At 48.3% G+C, this 18,008-nt stretch overlaps 1 protein-coding gene across 1 annotated transcript in view; it reads right to left on the bottom strand.

The window, feature by feature from the left end:
* LOC8031121 (attractin-like protein 1) overlaps window positions 1-18,008 on the bottom strand; it is a 119,579-nt gene that overhangs the window by 54,485 nt on the left and 47,086 nt on the right. Inside the window, exons 12-15 of the mRNA XM_040210364.3 lie at window positions 10,823-10,957; window positions 9,508-9,629; window positions 6,699-6,858; window positions 4,589-4,792 (exon numbers count right to left, since the gene is read on the bottom strand). Coding sequence (XP_040066298.2) covers window positions 4,589-4,792; window positions 6,699-6,858; window positions 9,508-9,629; window positions 10,823-10,957 — 621 coding nt within the window. The remainder of the gene's footprint in view (window positions 1-4,588; window positions 4,793-6,698; window positions 6,859-9,507; window positions 9,630-10,822; window positions 10,958-18,008) is intronic.

The raw sequence follows: 18,008 nt of genomic DNA on the forward strand, positions 1-18,008 counted from the left end.
AGACCACACTGGGCACGCTGGTGCCATCTATGCGGTGACCCTGGAACTGCATTTCACAAGAGCGAATGTTTTGCGGTATTTCCGAGGTCAAATGTGCGTAATAGCTATAAGAAAGGCTCGTTTATAACAATTACGAAAGTTTTTCGAGCCGAGAAAGAAAGGATAATGCACGAGAGAAATAGAAAATATGCCGGACCACCAAGTTTACACTGCTACCCAATAAATGGCGCCAGAGTGTCCTCTCGTTGTAAGAGGTTTCGTTTTAAGAGGTCGCAAGAGTGTGAAAGCAAAGCTACGATGGTGGGAAACTGCAAAGTTTTGCCGTCCGTCAACTTGAAAAATGTAAACTTCCACGCTTCAGCATAATTTTCAGCCTGTTAACACTAATTCACTGCAAGACCTTCACTATCAAGAAAGCTAATGCTGGTGCCACGAAAATAACCAGCCAAAATCTCGTGAAGACCGAAATGCTTATGTTTGTACATTTAATGTAACGATTTGATGGCACATGGCGCAAGAGGGGCTAGAAAAGTCACAACATACGAGGAGGGACAGTTTTGGTGACTCTGGACGATTTCTGGGCATCCTATCTATGTTCTGCCCTAATTTCACGCAATTCCATCCAATTTTCAAGGACATCTTTCGAATTTGTAAAAGCATTCGTTTTGAAACCTTGGGTCGTCTTCTCAGCTTCTACACTCAGTTGCAGTTGTTTAGAGTCCCCCCCTAATAATAAAATTTTTTTACGCATTATCTCGAGGATACGTAGAGTGCCGGTATCTATTTGGAATTGCAATATCTCAACTACCGTAAACTTCTGAGCAAGAGCCAGCCCCTCCCCCCCCCCCCCCCAACTTCACTGCTAATTTCACATTTCCGCGCCGTTCCGGGAAAGCACCCCCCCCCCCCCCCCCCCCTCCGCACCCATTTCAAGCAACGCGCTGACCGCGCCCCTCCTTGCCCCGCCCAGGAAACACTGGCCTGCGAAATTCAGTCCAAGAATCCAATCCAATCCCACTTTGTAGCCCGATCGGCCCGGCCGGCCCAATTGCTACGCGCATGGCTGCGCGCCATTGTCGCTTTGTTTCGGGGGGTGTCAGGTCGGCTATGCACACAGTGGCAAAGAAAATCAAGGTCGTCCAATGACATTGTGAAAACGAGAAAAACGTACACCAGACGTGTCGACACATCAAGCCTGACCGGATACGGGAATGGGACAAGAATTTTGACAATTTGCTACAGCCAAACTACGCAAAAGCCAAACTTCCATGAAAGCTAAGTAATGGTGTGCCGGTGTTCGGTGAATACGTGGACGACGCGCCCTTTGAATACCTGGAGCGCGGAAGTGCAGAAAGAGCCATTTGCAACCGGCTTCTTTCTGAAGAGGCTGTTAAAATAGCCAACGGCATGCAGTTGGGAAACATCGCGGAATGCTGCAAACTTTTTCTTGCGATTGACTCTGCAGAGTCTTTTGCTGGTTCTGAAAGTGATTAACATAGCAGTGACAAATCTTTGGCCTACTAAAGTCTATGTTCTCAGAGATAAATAAAATATTAAATCTGCTTGCACTTCTTTTTCTGGCCAAAAAATTTTGTCGTCACCATCTTAAATTTTGCCGCCGTTCCGGGATAGCGCCCCCCCCACCCCCAACACTTTGCAGGTAATTTTGACTTGCGTGCGGGGGGAGGGGGAAAGGGGGAGGGCCTGCTCAGAATTTTACGGTATGCTTCTAAAAGGAAGGCTTTACGATGTCTTTCATTTCCTCTTCTAGATTAGAAATGTTTACCCAACTATTGGCTAGTTACTTGCACTCTACACTTCAAAAGAAACAAAAAGAGGTATTTCACCATACTTAAAAAATGTGTGCACCTATATCTGAGCACAAAATGTTTTTTCATGTAATTGTTTCTGCCTTTGAACAGAACTACATTTGTCTCAAATAGCGGCCAGGCTCTTTAAATCGACCGCAAAAATTGTCTCCCTAACCTATTGCGCTATGATTGTGTGCATTGTTGCCCACAGATAGTGCATTTGTTCTATAAAATTTGCAAAGAGCGAACTTACCCGAGGAGAAAGTAAAAAAAAAAAAGGCTTATCTCCCATGGAAATGCAGCGAAGCTAGCGGTTTTCAAGTAAGACGACGCTGTTTGGCACGGGAGACAAGAGATGGCACCAGCTGTTGCGACGCCAACAACCGCCAACGAACGAGCATATGGCACCGAGAGCCAGCGACCCCCCCATTAGCAGACAATCTTTACCACTCAAAAGTGGCACGAGCTACACTAAGGTGGAAAATAAAAGTTGGGCAATGCATAGTTCATTTTTGCAAAGAAAAAAGGTAAAATTTTTTGGTGGGTCAAACCGTAGGACTTTTTAGAGGGCAACTCTGGTCAATTCCAAGAAATTTGAGTTGACAGCTGATTATATCTCCCGAGGCATTAATAAACAATCCATCGTCTTCCTTTTTTTTTAAGCATATTCTTTTTGCAATTTTTATTTAAATTTTACCATAAACCGACACTGAAACCTTGCCTGCGGCGAGCAACACTGCTGCTGCATCGTCACCCACATTCTCTAACCACATGATACAAATCTCGATGCCACCTACCAGGCAACCAGTGGCAGCTCGGCCGCAAAGGTGGAAGGATCGTTTTCTACGCCCGACGACACTTGCACTATTTATTCTGGCCGCAGCATGCGTTTTAGTGCGGAAAAAGGCGTTTTCTTACATTTCGAAAACATTAAAATACAGTAAAGTTGAGCAAACAGGACATAAATATGGGTTTGTAGAAGTATGCCGTGCTCAACGTCACGCACTGGCTCTCTCGCATGCGGTGAACACTGCCAGGAATGACGCATGCTCGCGCATGAGTACATCGGCGCATGCGCGTATAATGCAGTTAACGATAAGCGTGCTGCTAGCACCACCCGTAGGCTTTGCTCGAAAAAGACGAGCAAACAAATTTCCCCGAGGTAGTGCAGGGTGGGCAGCACTACCACGGGTATTGACTTGGCAGTTGGCTTCGCTGCGCATTGCCCGCTAGGATTAGCAGATTTTGGTAACTTTGCACAACCTCAAACTTTGTTTCCCAGTTTCACCAACTTTTGGGCGGAATTAGGTTAGAATGTTTGGCGCACAGCCTTTTTCGGAGATACTAAAAAGAATTGTTTTCTTAATACGTAAAATGAACCGGAGTTGCCCTTTAAAGCGTCGTTGGCGGATATGTGAAATCATACGCAAAAAGGAGCAGTTAACTGACAAAAATAAAATGACCCCAGGTTATAACAAACTCGCTTTTTAATGCTCATCGCTTTATTCAAAGCGCAGTCCCCTGCGAAATGCGCGAGTTCTGAACTGGATTATCCAGTAGGAAACTGGCGGCCAACTACGCTCGTTGCAGAGGTCCTCCGGAGGGGCAGACCGACCTCTGGCGAGGCAAATAGCGACAAAGTGCATCACAACGTCTGACGCATCCACGGACGCAAAACAGGAACGGCTCCCCTATTGGGGAGAGTGACTGGATGCGCATCTCCATCCCACTGTGGCAGTTTGCATCTCCCGCCTCTCCTGCCCAGTGGCCCCCTCACGCGGTTTAGCGTTCCGCTCACTGCAACTCCCTGTGTATGCATGCCTAAAATCTTGGGCAAAGTGGATCACTTTGATTCGATCGTGTGCCAGGGAGATCCTAGACCTTGCGTGCAGCCAAGACAGAGAGGCATCAGACCCTCGAGATGACTGCAGATGCCTTCTTGATTTGCCTCCCAGCAAAGCGCAGCGATGGCAAGTGTAGTCTCGTGCGAGGCTGGAACCATTTGGAGCAGGCACTACTCGTGCCTAGCAAAAAGGCTCGGAAAAGGTTTTCTACTGCTGTTACACGGGGATCTACGAGGTTCTAGCGTAAATGGTGTCGCCCAAGATTTAGATGCCACACCCGCGCGACCTCCACCTCGGTTGTGGCCGGACTCGTGCCGCTCCGGCCCTTCTTTTGTTTTTGACAGCGAGAATGCCCAAGAAAGGTTCGCGTTTCTAAAGAAAAAAAGAGTGCTCCCTCTGTTTATGGGCCCATGTCGAAGGCGCGATTCAACAGTAGAGTTTCCAGGAATCGCGAGGGCTTGGAAACGACGCAGACCTCGCCAAAATTGCGTCCCCAGTGTAAACGAGTATTGGATTGTTACCAATGACCCAGTCAAGGTTTAGCTGTACTCTTTCAACCTAATCTTCCTCTTTGTTCCCACCAGAGATCAAAGACACGGAACTTCACTACCTGGCAAGACAGCTCTGCACCGGGCTCGGGTAGGCAAAGGCTCGTCACGACCGGCCAAAAAGTTCTGTTAGTGGATCGAACAACGCGATGCAAATCAAATTTAAGAAATGAATCCGCAAGTCTACCGCCGTACTTGTGAAGTACCAGGAGACTCGAACTGCGCTTAAATCCAATTAAAAAAAAACCGAAGGTACTCTCGCTTCACAGAGCCCGACAATTACGTTGCCAAGCGTTACTTTTTTTTTCTTTTAAAATCTAGAACCATATTGGTTCTAGATTGCCCAAAACCCGGGTTGCCCGATGTAGGATTCTCGTGTTCTCACCCGAGCACTTGGTGGTGGTCCACTCGGTGCACTGTGCCAGGGGGAAGGTGGCGGCATAGGCATTGGTCTCCAGGCAGCGCTGCTGGCTGATGCACCACATGCAGCTGCCCAGCACGCAGGCCTTGCACGTGGGCCGGGAGCTGCACGAGTTGTCGCACTTGACCCGGTAGTTGTCCGACAGCACCGCCTTCTCCGTCTTGTTCCCTGTGCCCACGCCCGCCCACGTCACCCAACCGGTTCCCACGGACTTCTCTCCGCGACTTCATGGGCAGTTTCCACTCCACCAACTCTTTTGGCTAATCCAACAAACTCCCAGGGAAGCTTTTTTTTTTTTTACGCGCCTCATAGCAGATTTAGGTCGCCAGACTCCTTTCGAGCCATTCCGAAACCCCCAAATAGAAGCCCGGAATCATTCCAAGGAGCTGGGGTGTGAGCATCCGCTCACACCCCAGCTTGTACTTCAGACACTCGACGTAGTTGTGGTCAAAAGCAGCAGATGTGGCAATGAAAATGTTACAAGAGCCGGGCTTTCCCCAAATGCCTAGTACTGAGTACTTTCATCTCCCTGACATGTAGCCTCGATGATGACGCCATGCGGCACCTTGAAAGGTTCACCGTAATGCACTAACACCGGTGTTCACGTCATCAGCGTGACAGTCGAGACGTCGAGTCCCTAACCACGAACCGTGAAATCACGTGACACCAGGCGACGCCATATGACTTCTTGACATCACATCACTCGGTGACATGGGAATGCAAGATCCCATTACAGCGATCTGATTGGTTCTAGTCATTTTGCAGCACCTTTTGAAGCAGTAAAAACAACTTTTGAAGCATAAGCACACACTTCCCTTTTATTCGTACCAGTGCAAATATCATGTTAAGAATTCATGTTGGTCACTAAAAAACATTGTCTACTCTGCCTTCCCACTTCTGTACAACCATTTGATAGCATCAACTGCATGGCACGTTTGCTTCCCCAGCTAGCTGTCGAGTTAGTACGGGGCATGGCAACAATTTATGGAACCAACTGCTATCAACAATTATTTTAGGTCCAAAATCAAACGTATACCAAATAGTATACAGTCATGTCTGGTTAATATGAACCCCGTTACTATGGATACCCCACTACATGGTAACTATTTTTGGGTACGAAATGAGTAAGTACATGCATTTTTTTTTCTCGTTATTATAGACAACTCACATTATGTACGCTTTTTGGGGAGCCTGGAGGTGTCCATATTATTGGGACATCCCTGTATTCTACTAAAATAATGTTAGAATAGTAGAATAATCTGGAGCTCCCAAGTTGATGTTTCCTTAAAGTTCTCAAGATAAACATGCAGCTCTTTATTCAGAGAGAAAGCAGAACTTTCGTCATTTGGTTAATGTCAATGACATTTTATATGTGCAACTTTATGATAACAAAAACCAGCTTATTAACAATAAATATGCCTTCTTAATTAAAAAAAAAAAATGCCAAACTCGATAAGGTTCTTCCCAAGCATTTTGACTGTGCCATTGAAAACATATATAAGAGCAATAAATTCTATACTAGCCCCAGTTTTATTCAGAAATAGTGTGCAACACTCTAGAGGTGTGCTTTCCCGTTGGCACGCAGGCGCGCTGCAACGGAGCACGTACACAAAATTGCAGTGCCTGCTCTACAGTTGTCGCTTCGCTGCAGTAAACCAGTGTGCGGTGACGAGCGAGCTCAAGGAAGCTAACTAACCAGCCAGGACAGACCACCAACATGAGAAAAAGTGTGAAACTTGCAGTACTGACAATATTTGATAGAGAGATCAAATCAATATGCCGTTATTCGAGACAAAAATAAAAAGTTTAGAAAACCACAGTGAACCTACCGTAAGATGCCGCCGTATAGCAAAGCCCGACTTATCGTAATTTTAGTATTAATAAAGTGAAAACAAGTTTTGCGCAATGTTAGAGCCCTCACAAATGCCCTAGCAGCAGGGTAAGCACTATGGTGCAGTTTGGCGCAAATGCAATCACATAACGTCAATGATGCCTTTGGGCTGTATACCATCGCAGCATCAAAGCCAAACATTTGCCTCATTCTAGAGGCAAGCCTGGTGCGTCAGCAGCCCACCTGACTCCCGCACGAAGGTGTAGCAGCGGTGGTCATTCTGCCAGCCGCAGTGGAACTCCGTGTGGCAGGCGTGGCAGTTGTGCAGCTTGTCGCAGTTGCTGCTCTCCGACTGCTGGCACTGGTCCACGTCCGTCTGGTTCTCCCGGGCATCCACCAGGCCCTGCGTGCCGTTTACCAATCTTCCTCTCAAACACCTTCGCTTGCTCGCCATCCAACGCTCGCCTGCTAAAAAACACATTCTGTACGTATTCCAACAAGTCTAGACCTGCCGGCAAACAAGCCTTCGAGCAATTAGCCACACTTGCTACCACAGAGCCGACTGCCTTTGTCCCAAGCTAGCGGTCTATGCGTGCGCCATGAGGAAAAATCAGACACAGTTTCCAGCGCCCTCCGTGGTAAGGCATCTCTGAGAAGTTCCCTCCGGACTTGCAGGCACTCCTCATCGATCCCAGCGGCACAGCCCTGCACTGGTTGCATTAAAGGGCTACTCCAATAGTCTAGCACCTATTTTATTGTCTAGATGACAACCACATTCAGGCCACACCCCATAGGCACCAACCAATCTTTTGTTCGGAAATACACCAAAACATTATTTAAAATGAATAAACCGATTACCAGGTTGCACTTGGGGGATGTTCTCAAAAGTCCTTATGTCAAACTTCCTATAAGAGCAGCGCCTCCCAGCAGAAGTACTGTGGCAAACATTGTGCACTCCAGCCCTGTCCAACTTGGCCGAACCCCTTCTCTCCCGCACCTATTAAGCTCCTGCGGAAAGCGGGCATCTCCAACGGTTGTAACGCGTTGATGCCACTAAGTGGCGAGCGCTCGCTGGAATCGGCCATTTGGAACAAAAAATATAATCATCTGTTTGAAATGCAAATGTGCGATTGTCATTAGCAGATTTTGTTGATCGTGTTTGACTTATTTCTGAATGCGAGAGGTATATTTCAATGTTCATTATCCCTTTAAGGGGAGACACTGGTCTTCAAAAAAGCATTCATTCTTTCTTGCACTATCGTCACAAAGGTGATGCATAATTATTGCACGGAGGAACTTGTTACGCATTTTATGAGGGCACATACATCATTGTGTGCGGCATCTCTGAAAAAGAAAGAACTCTGCCAGCGCTCTCGCGCACACCCCAGTTCTGAGCCCCGTTTCCTGGCAAGCTTGCGCTGGCTCCCTTCCCTCCTGCCCCACACATGCGAGTGGGCTCGCTGCACACGTTCTATATAGAGGCAAGCTTCTCACTATGTAATGTTATGACCACAACTCGCTGAGACGTCCGTACTTGGCACCAAGCTCAGAATTCTAGGAGTAACTTGGCATGCATCGTACCAAGTACGCGGTGCCTCGAGGTTGTACCACTTGGGCCAAATTTACCCCCCTTAAGCGTTTCATACCTCGTCATACAAAAACATCCGTGTCCAGCGTCTCTCTTTTCGTGTAATCAGGTGATAGACCTAGAGGAGGATCTACTCGAGTTGCATTCGGAACACAGCCAACTGTGTGAGTGAGCTATGCTGCTATATCTTCTTTAAGTCACCAGAGGCTATAGTGTAGGGCACAAATTGGACACCAGTGCTGACACTGTTTGCCCAAAACTCATTAGCGAGGGCACGAGTGCTGCATCAGCATTTGGCCGAGACTCGTGTTCCATTAGCGTCTAAAACTACGCCTCAGACGCTAAGCCTAACACTCTACTTTAATATTTCGAGGCGAGAGAAAGAGACAGAGAGGAGCAAGTCAGGCATCGCTCGGAATGAAGGAAAGAACTTCAATAAAAAAAAGTCGGAAGACACCTAAGCACTTCTTATGAGTTGTGAATGTGAAAGCATGAACGTCCAATGGAATGCCATGGAGTGATCCGCGGAATTTCGTGGCGCAAGTAATGTTTTCGAGTTGTGGCAGAAGCACAGGCGACGATGTGGATGCTAGAGGCGACGGCATGCTGGTCGGCGGCGAGACGAGCAGAAGCCTCTGAGCGCGCCCCAATGTGTCCGTTTTAACCGGCACGGGGCCCGTAGTAGCATGGGGTTGCGGCGTTTAGTTTTATCAGCGTGCTGGCGGCACAAACACGCAGTGCCCTCTGGCGGCAGTCGTTGAAACTGACGCGCGCAGCGGCCAATGGGAGCCTCGTCGCCGCGCGCCAGCCAATGGGACCTTTGGGATCAGGGAAACTAGGTGCCGTTTTCGTGCTTCCAACTGATGACGTCTGCTCGCTCTATGGGACCAGTTAATCCTTTCACATTAAAACAAACCAGTGTCGCCACAGACCAGGAAAGTGGACTGAACAGCTTGTCGAGAACGAACGTCACACTACGCACCTTACTTCGACCGACCAGGACAGCGCCATTTTGGAGCTGGGTTGGAGCGCGACTGCTGTGCTGTGACTCGGTTCCAATACAAAGCTTGAAAGTTTCGGTAATCGGGGAACATTCAGTGACTCTAGGAGAGTGCTAAAATGAGGAATATGGCCTCTTCGCACTCTATTATTTGTAGTAGCATAGGCATACATTTTGTCCGTGTATTTTACGCGAGAATGGGCAGAAATTGTCGCATACGCGGTTAGAAAGGGACAAAGCAGACAAAGAGCTCGAGCCTTCATGACGGGCTTCGGGCTGGTTTGTGAGAGGCTCGTCACTTCACCTCACGTAGCCAAATAAATTCATTTATCACTAAACCGCAGTGTTTTCGACGCCACCATCCGCTTTCAAGCCGAACGGGGAGGGGGTAAAATAAGCTCTTCGCATACACCAGTCCACTGAGGACTAGACGAGCGGCAAAGGCAACACGAAGGGAGACCCACCTTGGAGCCCTTGGGGCAGTGCTTGTGGGCGCAGGCCGTGCCGCACCAGACGCAGCTGTAGTTGTTCTGCAGGCAGCTCGGGCAGGAGGTCTGCTTCTCGCACAGCACCGTGAGGTTGGCCGCTGCACGCACCCCGTATGCCCGCATCAGTTCCCACTTAATTACCGGCAGAGCTTGGAAGACTGCCCACTTTGTCCATTATACCGCTTTTAAAGCCAAGTCATATCCACTACATCGAGCGGTTCCTACGCCGTCGGCAACAGCAGGCTACGAGGTCACGCGAATGATGTCTGTACGAGTCACAAGGTGCCTGCGACTCTCAAGGCCATGTGCAATCCTGTGAAATGACCTCGAGTGATACTGCGCCGTCATGTAACTCGACGTCAAATAGCAATAGCTTGACGTAATGAAAGAAAGCGCAAAAAGGACCAATCCAGAGAAACATACTCCTCTCCTGAGTGTTTCTCTCACTTGGTCCTTTTTGTGTGTGTGTGTGTGTTTTTTTTTTATATTACAGTAATTTCTTGTTATAAAGAAGTCAATGGGATGGAAAAAAGTTCGATGTAAGCAGTAAGTTGATAAAAGCGAGAGCCAAAAAAACAGTGACAGCAGCCTTTAAGGTGAACGAGAACACTACGGAACACTCTGACGATATCTTTGATCGAATAAACCTCGGTTATGAGCAACTCGTGGCAGCTTTACCGAGTAAAAGAAATAATAAAGTGGGGTTTGCCTATAATCTTATCCGGATATCAGTTCTCCTCAAAATGCTCCAGGCATTGCAAGAACACTACCACCTCTGCTGCACTCCACTTTGTTTCAAAGCAGCCGTAGGGTGTTTCGCGTCTCCACAGTCATCGGTGTTTCCAAAGGTGCCTCTCCGACGTCGCTTAACGTTTACCCTGGCCGCATGCAAGGTCTACGATCGCGGCCTCCGTGGCAGGAGGAACAGGAACGTCCACATCGACAAGTGCGAACGAATAAACGTTATCCTCGGTGGCTTTGCAAATATGTTTTCACACACTCCTGTAGAGATTGTTGCAGCTATGGAAATCGTGCGCAGGCTCGGCAAGCATCCTCGCAAGAGAAAATCCGACATGCGCGAAGCAGCCTCCGATCTTTCATCTTCAAGTCGCAGGTGCGGCTTCTCTTGCATCAAAAACTTCTCGAATTCGAACCCATCCAGTATGCCTCGCTTGTTCTGCAAAATGGTGGACAGTGTCGAACAGCCGATGCCCGTCCTGTAGAAATGTTTCTGCTGGCAGGGAAGACTGGAACCGAGCGATGGACAGTGAGGGAGGAAAAGGAGCCCTACCGGACTTGCGGGGGCAGCCTTTGCGGTCCGGTCCCCTGTCCGAGCGCGGCTGGCAGCTGCCCGCAATCCACGCACACTGGACCTCGGCCTGGGACGCGCTGCACTCCTCCGCCGTCGAGAGGCCCCGGCAGGCACCTGCGAGAGGGTCCCATCTCAAGATAAACGTTCTGGCTCTTGCAAGTTCTTTTTGCTATTTAGGTTGTTTGCGAAACACTTATTCATTTTGCCGCCAAATATTCGGCTGAAACCGAACCAATAAACATTCGTCGGTGAGACAACTATGAGATCGGTTAAAAGTGAAAAACACCCATTTCTGAAAATTTTTGTTCTAAACGAAAAGTGTTTTTGATGAAAGCTATTCTTAGAGGTTTGTCGGGCGTGTGTTGCTACCTAAAAAACGCCCCAAGATCAAAGTGAAGCTTCCTAGAACGCCTGGCACGTTCTAGGTGGCGTTCGCTACACCATGAGCCTGCCCTGTCGACAGAAGCGGCGGAACCGGTAGAACGTTGGACGCACATTGGCTGCGGTGAAAAGTGATTACATTGTTTTTGAGAAAAATTAAGTTTCCACAAAAAAAGTGTCGTTCAAAAACCATCCTTCTTTGTTGTCCGTGGAGGCGTTGACGCCAGTGGCACTAGGGACGTCGTCCGCACGTACCTGCTCGCTTGCAGGCAACGAAGAAGAACCGCTTTCGTACGCTGCTCTTCCGTGGAGCACTTGTAGATCTAAGAATGTTGCTGCCAGCAGCACGACAGTTCAGACGGTCGCTCCACAGACTGTCAGAATGTCTATGTTCGGGTCAGATCTCAACGAACTGCATTGGCAGTCGTCGTTGGCCAAATCTTGCGAAAGAAGTGAGAGCAACTTGCCTTCCTTCTGGCAGAAACATTGTTTGAGAACGATTCAAGAATGGCCATCAGATACAGCAGAATGCAAAGAAAACAAAAAGCTCGGAACATGAACTTTTTCCTCACCATGGGAAAACTGCCCATTTTGGAGGGTCCCAGTATTCTTTTTCTTTCTCCAAAAAACATTTGCTTCTAAACTTTGTTGCAGTGTGCGCCGAGAAACAGAGGCAGAGGAGAAGATGCACAGAGACGTCGGAACACCGAGCTTCGTTTGGAACGATCAGTGGCTAGACCTAAAGTCTGCGTCTGATTGTGGCTCCAAGGAACAGTGCCAATCATCAGAGAGGAAACTCTCCGGTTGTCGGTTGTTTCGTTATTGAGACCAGTCTTTTTTTTTCGAAACGAGCGAGGAAGATTTCAGCAGCTTCTGTTCCAGGCCATGCCAGACAGGAGACACAAAGGAAAGGAACAATGTGCGGCCACTTCGGCTCCTTCCATGCCACTCCCGGCCCCCGACAACATCTCGGCAATCGCGGACACCACAGCCTTTTCTGCATCGGTCACTGACAGCTTCTCCGCAGCCCTGGAGCCTCTCACCGAGGCTCTTGCCGCCCTCCCCGCCAGCCAGCCTGGTAAGCGACCCGCTAGACTGCTCCGTGAGCATCCCCGAGAGTGTTCTTTCGGCAACTACGACGCCCATAATGCGACCTCCGATTCCGTTAATGTCACCCTGGCCACGGCTCTGCCCATCGCCCTTTCCAAACTTCTGGTCCATTCTCCAACCGCTGGACCTTCTGCCACCACCACCGCCGCGGTCCAACTTCCTGCGCTCGAGCCCTTGCCAGCCATTCCTGGCTCAAAAGCCCGGCGGGCTTTGAGACAGGATTTTTGACAACTCGTCCAACACTCATAGGTGCTGTCCCAGTGCTACATTCATAAAATCAGGCACCTTCACCCGTACCTCTTCTACTGGGACAACATGGTGCCACAGCACAAACATTTTAACTTTGAGCCCCTCAAGCTGGCGCACTGCCATTTAAAGACAGACTAGCCGCCTGGAAGCTGACGTCTTCCGCGAGCTGCCAGACCAGATCCCCCCTCCGTCGTCCTAACGTCGAGGCCGCGGTAGCCGGCAGCCCTCAAACTACGCAAAGTGCACTACGCCCAAGTCCGTCCTCAACTCGGACAGAAAAGTCCTCCAAATGAGTCGGCTCTTCCCTTGGAGTCCCCTCGAACGCAGCATCTCGTTGCGGATGGGATATCAGTACGGGCCATGTGACGATCGTGTTCGGTCGTCTATCAGGCTCAAGGCCCGGAGAATCTGGACGCACGTACGGGGGTCGAAATGCCTCCAAGCCACGCTCGGCTAATTCTTTTATTCATAGTATGCCATCGTTTGCTACCTGATGTTGCTACAGCCGCCTGATGTTGCTACGGCTCGTGACACTCCAGTTCTCGGCGGGTTTCCGCGGGTCCTTCGCACCTTGAAACACGAATCTGCTGTGGCCGCAACCTCCTTTCCCGTGACACGGGAGTTTGTAGCGAATTCCCGCGTGTTTATCGCGCCGTGAAACGCAAATGTGCCGTGTCTGCGGCGTCAGTTCCCGTGTCAGGTGGTTTGTAGCGAGTGCCCTGGTGCTAATCATTACTTTTTCATAGTTTTGCTGTCACATCCCCGAAAACAGCCCACCCCATGTTTTTCACCATTTATCTTTTCATTTTGGATGGTAGTTTATAATGGAATTTTTTGGTATAAAATACGAGCCTAATAAATTATGCAAAATTTAATTTCTGAAAACCAAAATTATTCTGGCCAATGCAACAAAAATGAAAAAGATATGCAGTTATCTCGACAAAAACTGAGAGCCCCTAAAAGATTCCACAATATAAAAAAATATGCCAAACTTTAATAGAAAAAAAGGCTGCAAACTAAATGCTCTATACTTGTTTTTACCTCAAGAACCGTAGTAAAACAAGTCTGGTGCCTTGCAGGGCGTCACTAATTTCCCCCTCTATATAGAGAATTCAGATACACGCAGGTCCATTTTAGTTTATAAAGATGTTATCCAGACGTTTCAAACGCCAGAAGCATCGCTTTTTCCTCCTATGGGCACTCTTTCCTTGGCTGGGTGTTTGTTTATTGTTTATAATAAATTGCCATCTCGTGGGAAAGGAAATAACTGTACAAAATTCAAACTAGGGTGTCCGACCTAACCACCAGAGGCATTGGCAACAAGGACAAAATGCCCGAGCTTTTAGCTCAGGCATTTGTTCGAGCACCAGCGAATAAAGTGAAAACCAAAATTAAAACAAGTCTTACCGACACATAGTCACCGATGATGCCGGCTGATTCGAAGAATCATCGCTGTCGGAACTAACCTATGATGTTCCGAAATCATTGTTTGATGATGTATAACTTTTGTTTTTTCTTCTAGCTGCTAAAAGAAGAGCAAGTCCCCGCAAGATTGTTTATAAGATCGCTCTTGATATTTCCATCAATAATCGGTATTTCAAGTTCATATATCGAGCCTGCAGGGAATGCATGATACGAGCGAACCCTGGCCATTTCCACCGATATGTTCCTTCATCTGGACCAGGTCACCATCCTCTTGATCAGCCGTTGGCTCCCCGGGCAAGCTTGCGTAACATCACCTGGTGTCGCTTCCCCATCACAGATGCTCTTGTGGGGCTTTCTGATCGGCATTGGAAAATTCATACATGGCTGGCCAATGACTGCGTCTGCCGCTTGCGGCAAGGCAGCTGCGCCGAGCTCCTGTGATCTCTGATATGTTGTGCGCTTTCTTTCTGCACTGCAACTGCCAGGGTATAACTCTCTCCAAAACAAGCGCTGTGGAGATGCAAGGTGAGCCTGACCGACCGTCCAGGATTGCTGCGGCAAAAGCACGCTGCAGCTTGCTAAGTTTACAATTGCTACAACCCTCCACCCCAACGATGTTTTCAACGTCATGCCGCTTCTACTGCTCTCTGGTGATGTGGACTGCAACCCCGGGCCCTTCCGCATGCAATGCTTTAATGCACCAAGCCTTCTAGACAAGATCCTTCAACTCCAGTCCGACCTGACCGGCAATCCATACGACGCCTTGTGTGTGTGTGAGACAAGGCTTCCCGACTCTGTTCCGGATCACGAAATATTTGGTCTCGAGTTCACCATGTTCAAAAGAGGACCGAAAAGGATGCAGTGGTGGGGTCTTAATCGCAGTATAACATGAATTCTCTCCAATGCGGACTTGGAAACACCTAACTCCGAAATAATCTGGACCCAACTTAACTGCCGCAGCAGGAAACTGCTTCTTGGCTCGCTGTACAGATCCCCAAATGGGCAGCACAGGGTGTTCTCCGAGCTGTGTGCAGTGGCGGGAAACGTTACGCACAGTGTGTAAAACTGTGTTCTTCTACCTAGCGGTGAGCGTTTTTTATGCTCAGTTTGCCATTGACTGCAACCCTTAAGGCGCATTCACACTGAGCAAAAAACGTGCATTGTGGTCGACGTCGACGCCGGCGTCGTAAAAAATGAAGCAGTGACACGGCCACCCGTTGGCGGCGCCTTTTCGGGAAACCTCGTGTTTGTCGAGAGAACACGGAATTTTTTTATTCGTCTGCTTCGCACGATTGTTGTTGCCTTGCCTTCGCGATTACATATGTGCTGGGACACAACCATCTTCACTGAATGTACGACGGTGATGATTATATATACATTTACACTCCGGTTATATGCAGCATTGGCGAAATGCACGGACTCGAGTGGCCAGCTTCAAAAGGTGCTCTTTTGCCGCGTTTTTGTGCAAACGAAGCACGGTGCTACGGCGGCGCGTCCATACCTTTAACACAGCACGCAGCTTGTGCAATAGTGTTTTTGATGGAGAACTGTTGTATTCCGTAGTGGTGGGTGCACACAAAGCATACACAACACATTGGGAGAGATAGCTCCCGCACAGTCAGAGGTCGGAACACACTGTGAACTTCGGTGGCAGCTTTCGCGCAAAGGATGAAGAGTAGTTTCACGGCGTCTTACACGCACATAAAACACTGCTCACAGTCAGATGTTCCAATTGACTTGCTTTTCTCCAAGCTGAAATGCTTCCAGCCACGTTCGGCGAGTGCACGAATCCCCCGGCCCCTCTGCCTTTTCGCCTTCATTGTGGGTCGAAAATAAAAACAGCGAAAACATGTGCTCACCGGAAAAGGGCTAAAGCGTGCGCGTCGAGGCAAAAATTGGCTTCCAAGGCGGCGTTGTCCTCGGCGCGCAACTTTTTTCAATACAAAGATACACAAAATATTCACCCCACGACGCGCGTCTTTCTGCTGTGTGAATGCGCCTTTAGCGTTATTGAGTAGCCTTTTATGCCAGCTCTGAAATCGGTACAATCACATGGTTGGCGCCCCCAACGAAACCTGTTTGGTTTGTAATAAGGCATTGCCAGGTGATGGGATTTTCGTAACATCTGTTGGATGCAATTTTCCTTACCACCTTGGGGTTGTTCGGGTATTCAGAGACCAACTAAGTGTTCCAAGGGTGACTGTCTTCGTAAAAATTAGCGATGCTCGACACGTAAAAGTGCAAAAATGACAAGTGCCAGCAAGGAAAGTACCATATTTACTCGCATAATGAACGCACTCGCATTATGAATGCACCCCCCACAACTGGTACCAATATTTGGATTTTTTTTTCCCCTCGCAAAATGAATGCACCTCTAATAGACCATATCCAAAATGTAAAGCGCCATCTAGTAGCGCACCGAGAACTACGTCTGCCATCTTGGTAGCGGCGAGAAAACGACACCAGTGATCGGACCGGCAAAGACTCCATGCAAACGAGCGACCGCGATGCGAGTCGATGCCAACGCATTGCTGCATTCCCCTGCGGATGCAGTTATAAACCTTCTATTTGTGCGTGATGTGAACGCAAAAGTGAAGAGGGTTCAAAATTTTTTATTATTTTTAGTTGTTACTAGAGAAACAGTTTTTGACAGAAACAATCGGTGACAACGCGAAGAAACATGCGGACATTATCGCATGGCGTGAAGCCATTTACAACTATTAAACTAGGCCCTAAACATTTCACAAAGTTGCACCAAATTTGTTTTTTAACTTTTTTCTTCTTTAATGCACGTTGTAGCGTCAGCCTGTTTTTCTTAATGCGCATGCAGCTTGATGCACGCGGACGAGATCAAGGCTGTTAGGTGAGGCAAAAAGATGAGTTTTAATAGTCTACAGTTTGACCATAATTGAACATGCATATGGTTAACAGTGAACAACAAAAGCTGAAAGCACTACAGAACCCTCATTTTAATGTCATATTAAAAAAATACATACTTTCGAAAGCCAGGAAACAATCTCGCTGCTTTGCGGTGATTTCTATACACTTGATTTGGCATCGGTAAATGCCAAACGGAGGTTCGTAAAACCTCGTTATACTGTTATACGTTTGTAAAACCCCGTTAAGCTGCATCTCTAAAAATAAACAGGAGAGTCTGTTGATACAATATTCTTGAATATTAAAAGTGCGGTCATGCAGAATAGAAAACACAACAGACACGGACGACGTGTCTGTTTGCTGAACACTCACAGAGAGGGGGATTTTCCTGTCTTTTTTGTCGAACGCCACTTCGACAAAACTCCAATATGAGCGGCGGCGAAAATGTCGAGTGGAGCAACACGAGCAGTGCCAACTTCATTTCACGAAGTCCTTTTCTTTTTTTTTTTCTTTTTTGTCGCAGCCGAGCTAAAATTTTGTTTAGTGCAAAGGAGCGGGGTGGGGGGGGGGGGTGTAGTTTTGAGAAAGTCAATGCAGTTATTCTGCCAGGGTTGAACAAATCTTCATTAATAATGCAACACCCGTCAACTGTGCCTGAGGTCAGTGCTATCTGAAACCGCTTTGAGCTCTTAGCAACGTCAGAAAAATATTCCCTGGGGCAGTTTCTTTTAAAAGTACACAAAACTTTCTACCAAAAAGAAAAAGAAAAAACTTTCACCAGTAACAATTAAAAGAAAGTAAAAAAAAGTTCAGCCTTTCCACTCTTGTGAAGAAGGAAGACCAGCGGAGCTGTACTCAATACACTGCCGCAACGCGCACGCGCCCGATTCCCGCTTCTTCTCGTCCGACACGCCGTTGATCGTGGATACGTCTCCGGCGAACCAGAGTCGGTTGCACACGGCGCACGTGACGCCAAACGGGTTCTTCACGAACTCCCTCCGGAACCTCGCCACCGCACCCAGGAACTGTTCAGCCGGTGTGGAGTGCAGTCGTCGCTGGGCCTTGTGCTTGCGCTTGGCCTTACTGACACAATCGTCGTCCGTCGCGTTGGCCCGCTGGCACA

This window comes from Ixodes scapularis, unplaced genomic scaffold (assembly GCF_016920785.2).
Source record: "Ixodes scapularis isolate PalLabHiFi unplaced genomic scaffold, ASM1692078v2 PGA_scaffold0__279_contigs__length_252992795, whole genome shotgun sequence".
Taxonomy (NCBI): domain Eukaryota; kingdom Metazoa; phylum Arthropoda; class Arachnida; order Ixodida; family Ixodidae; genus Ixodes; species Ixodes scapularis.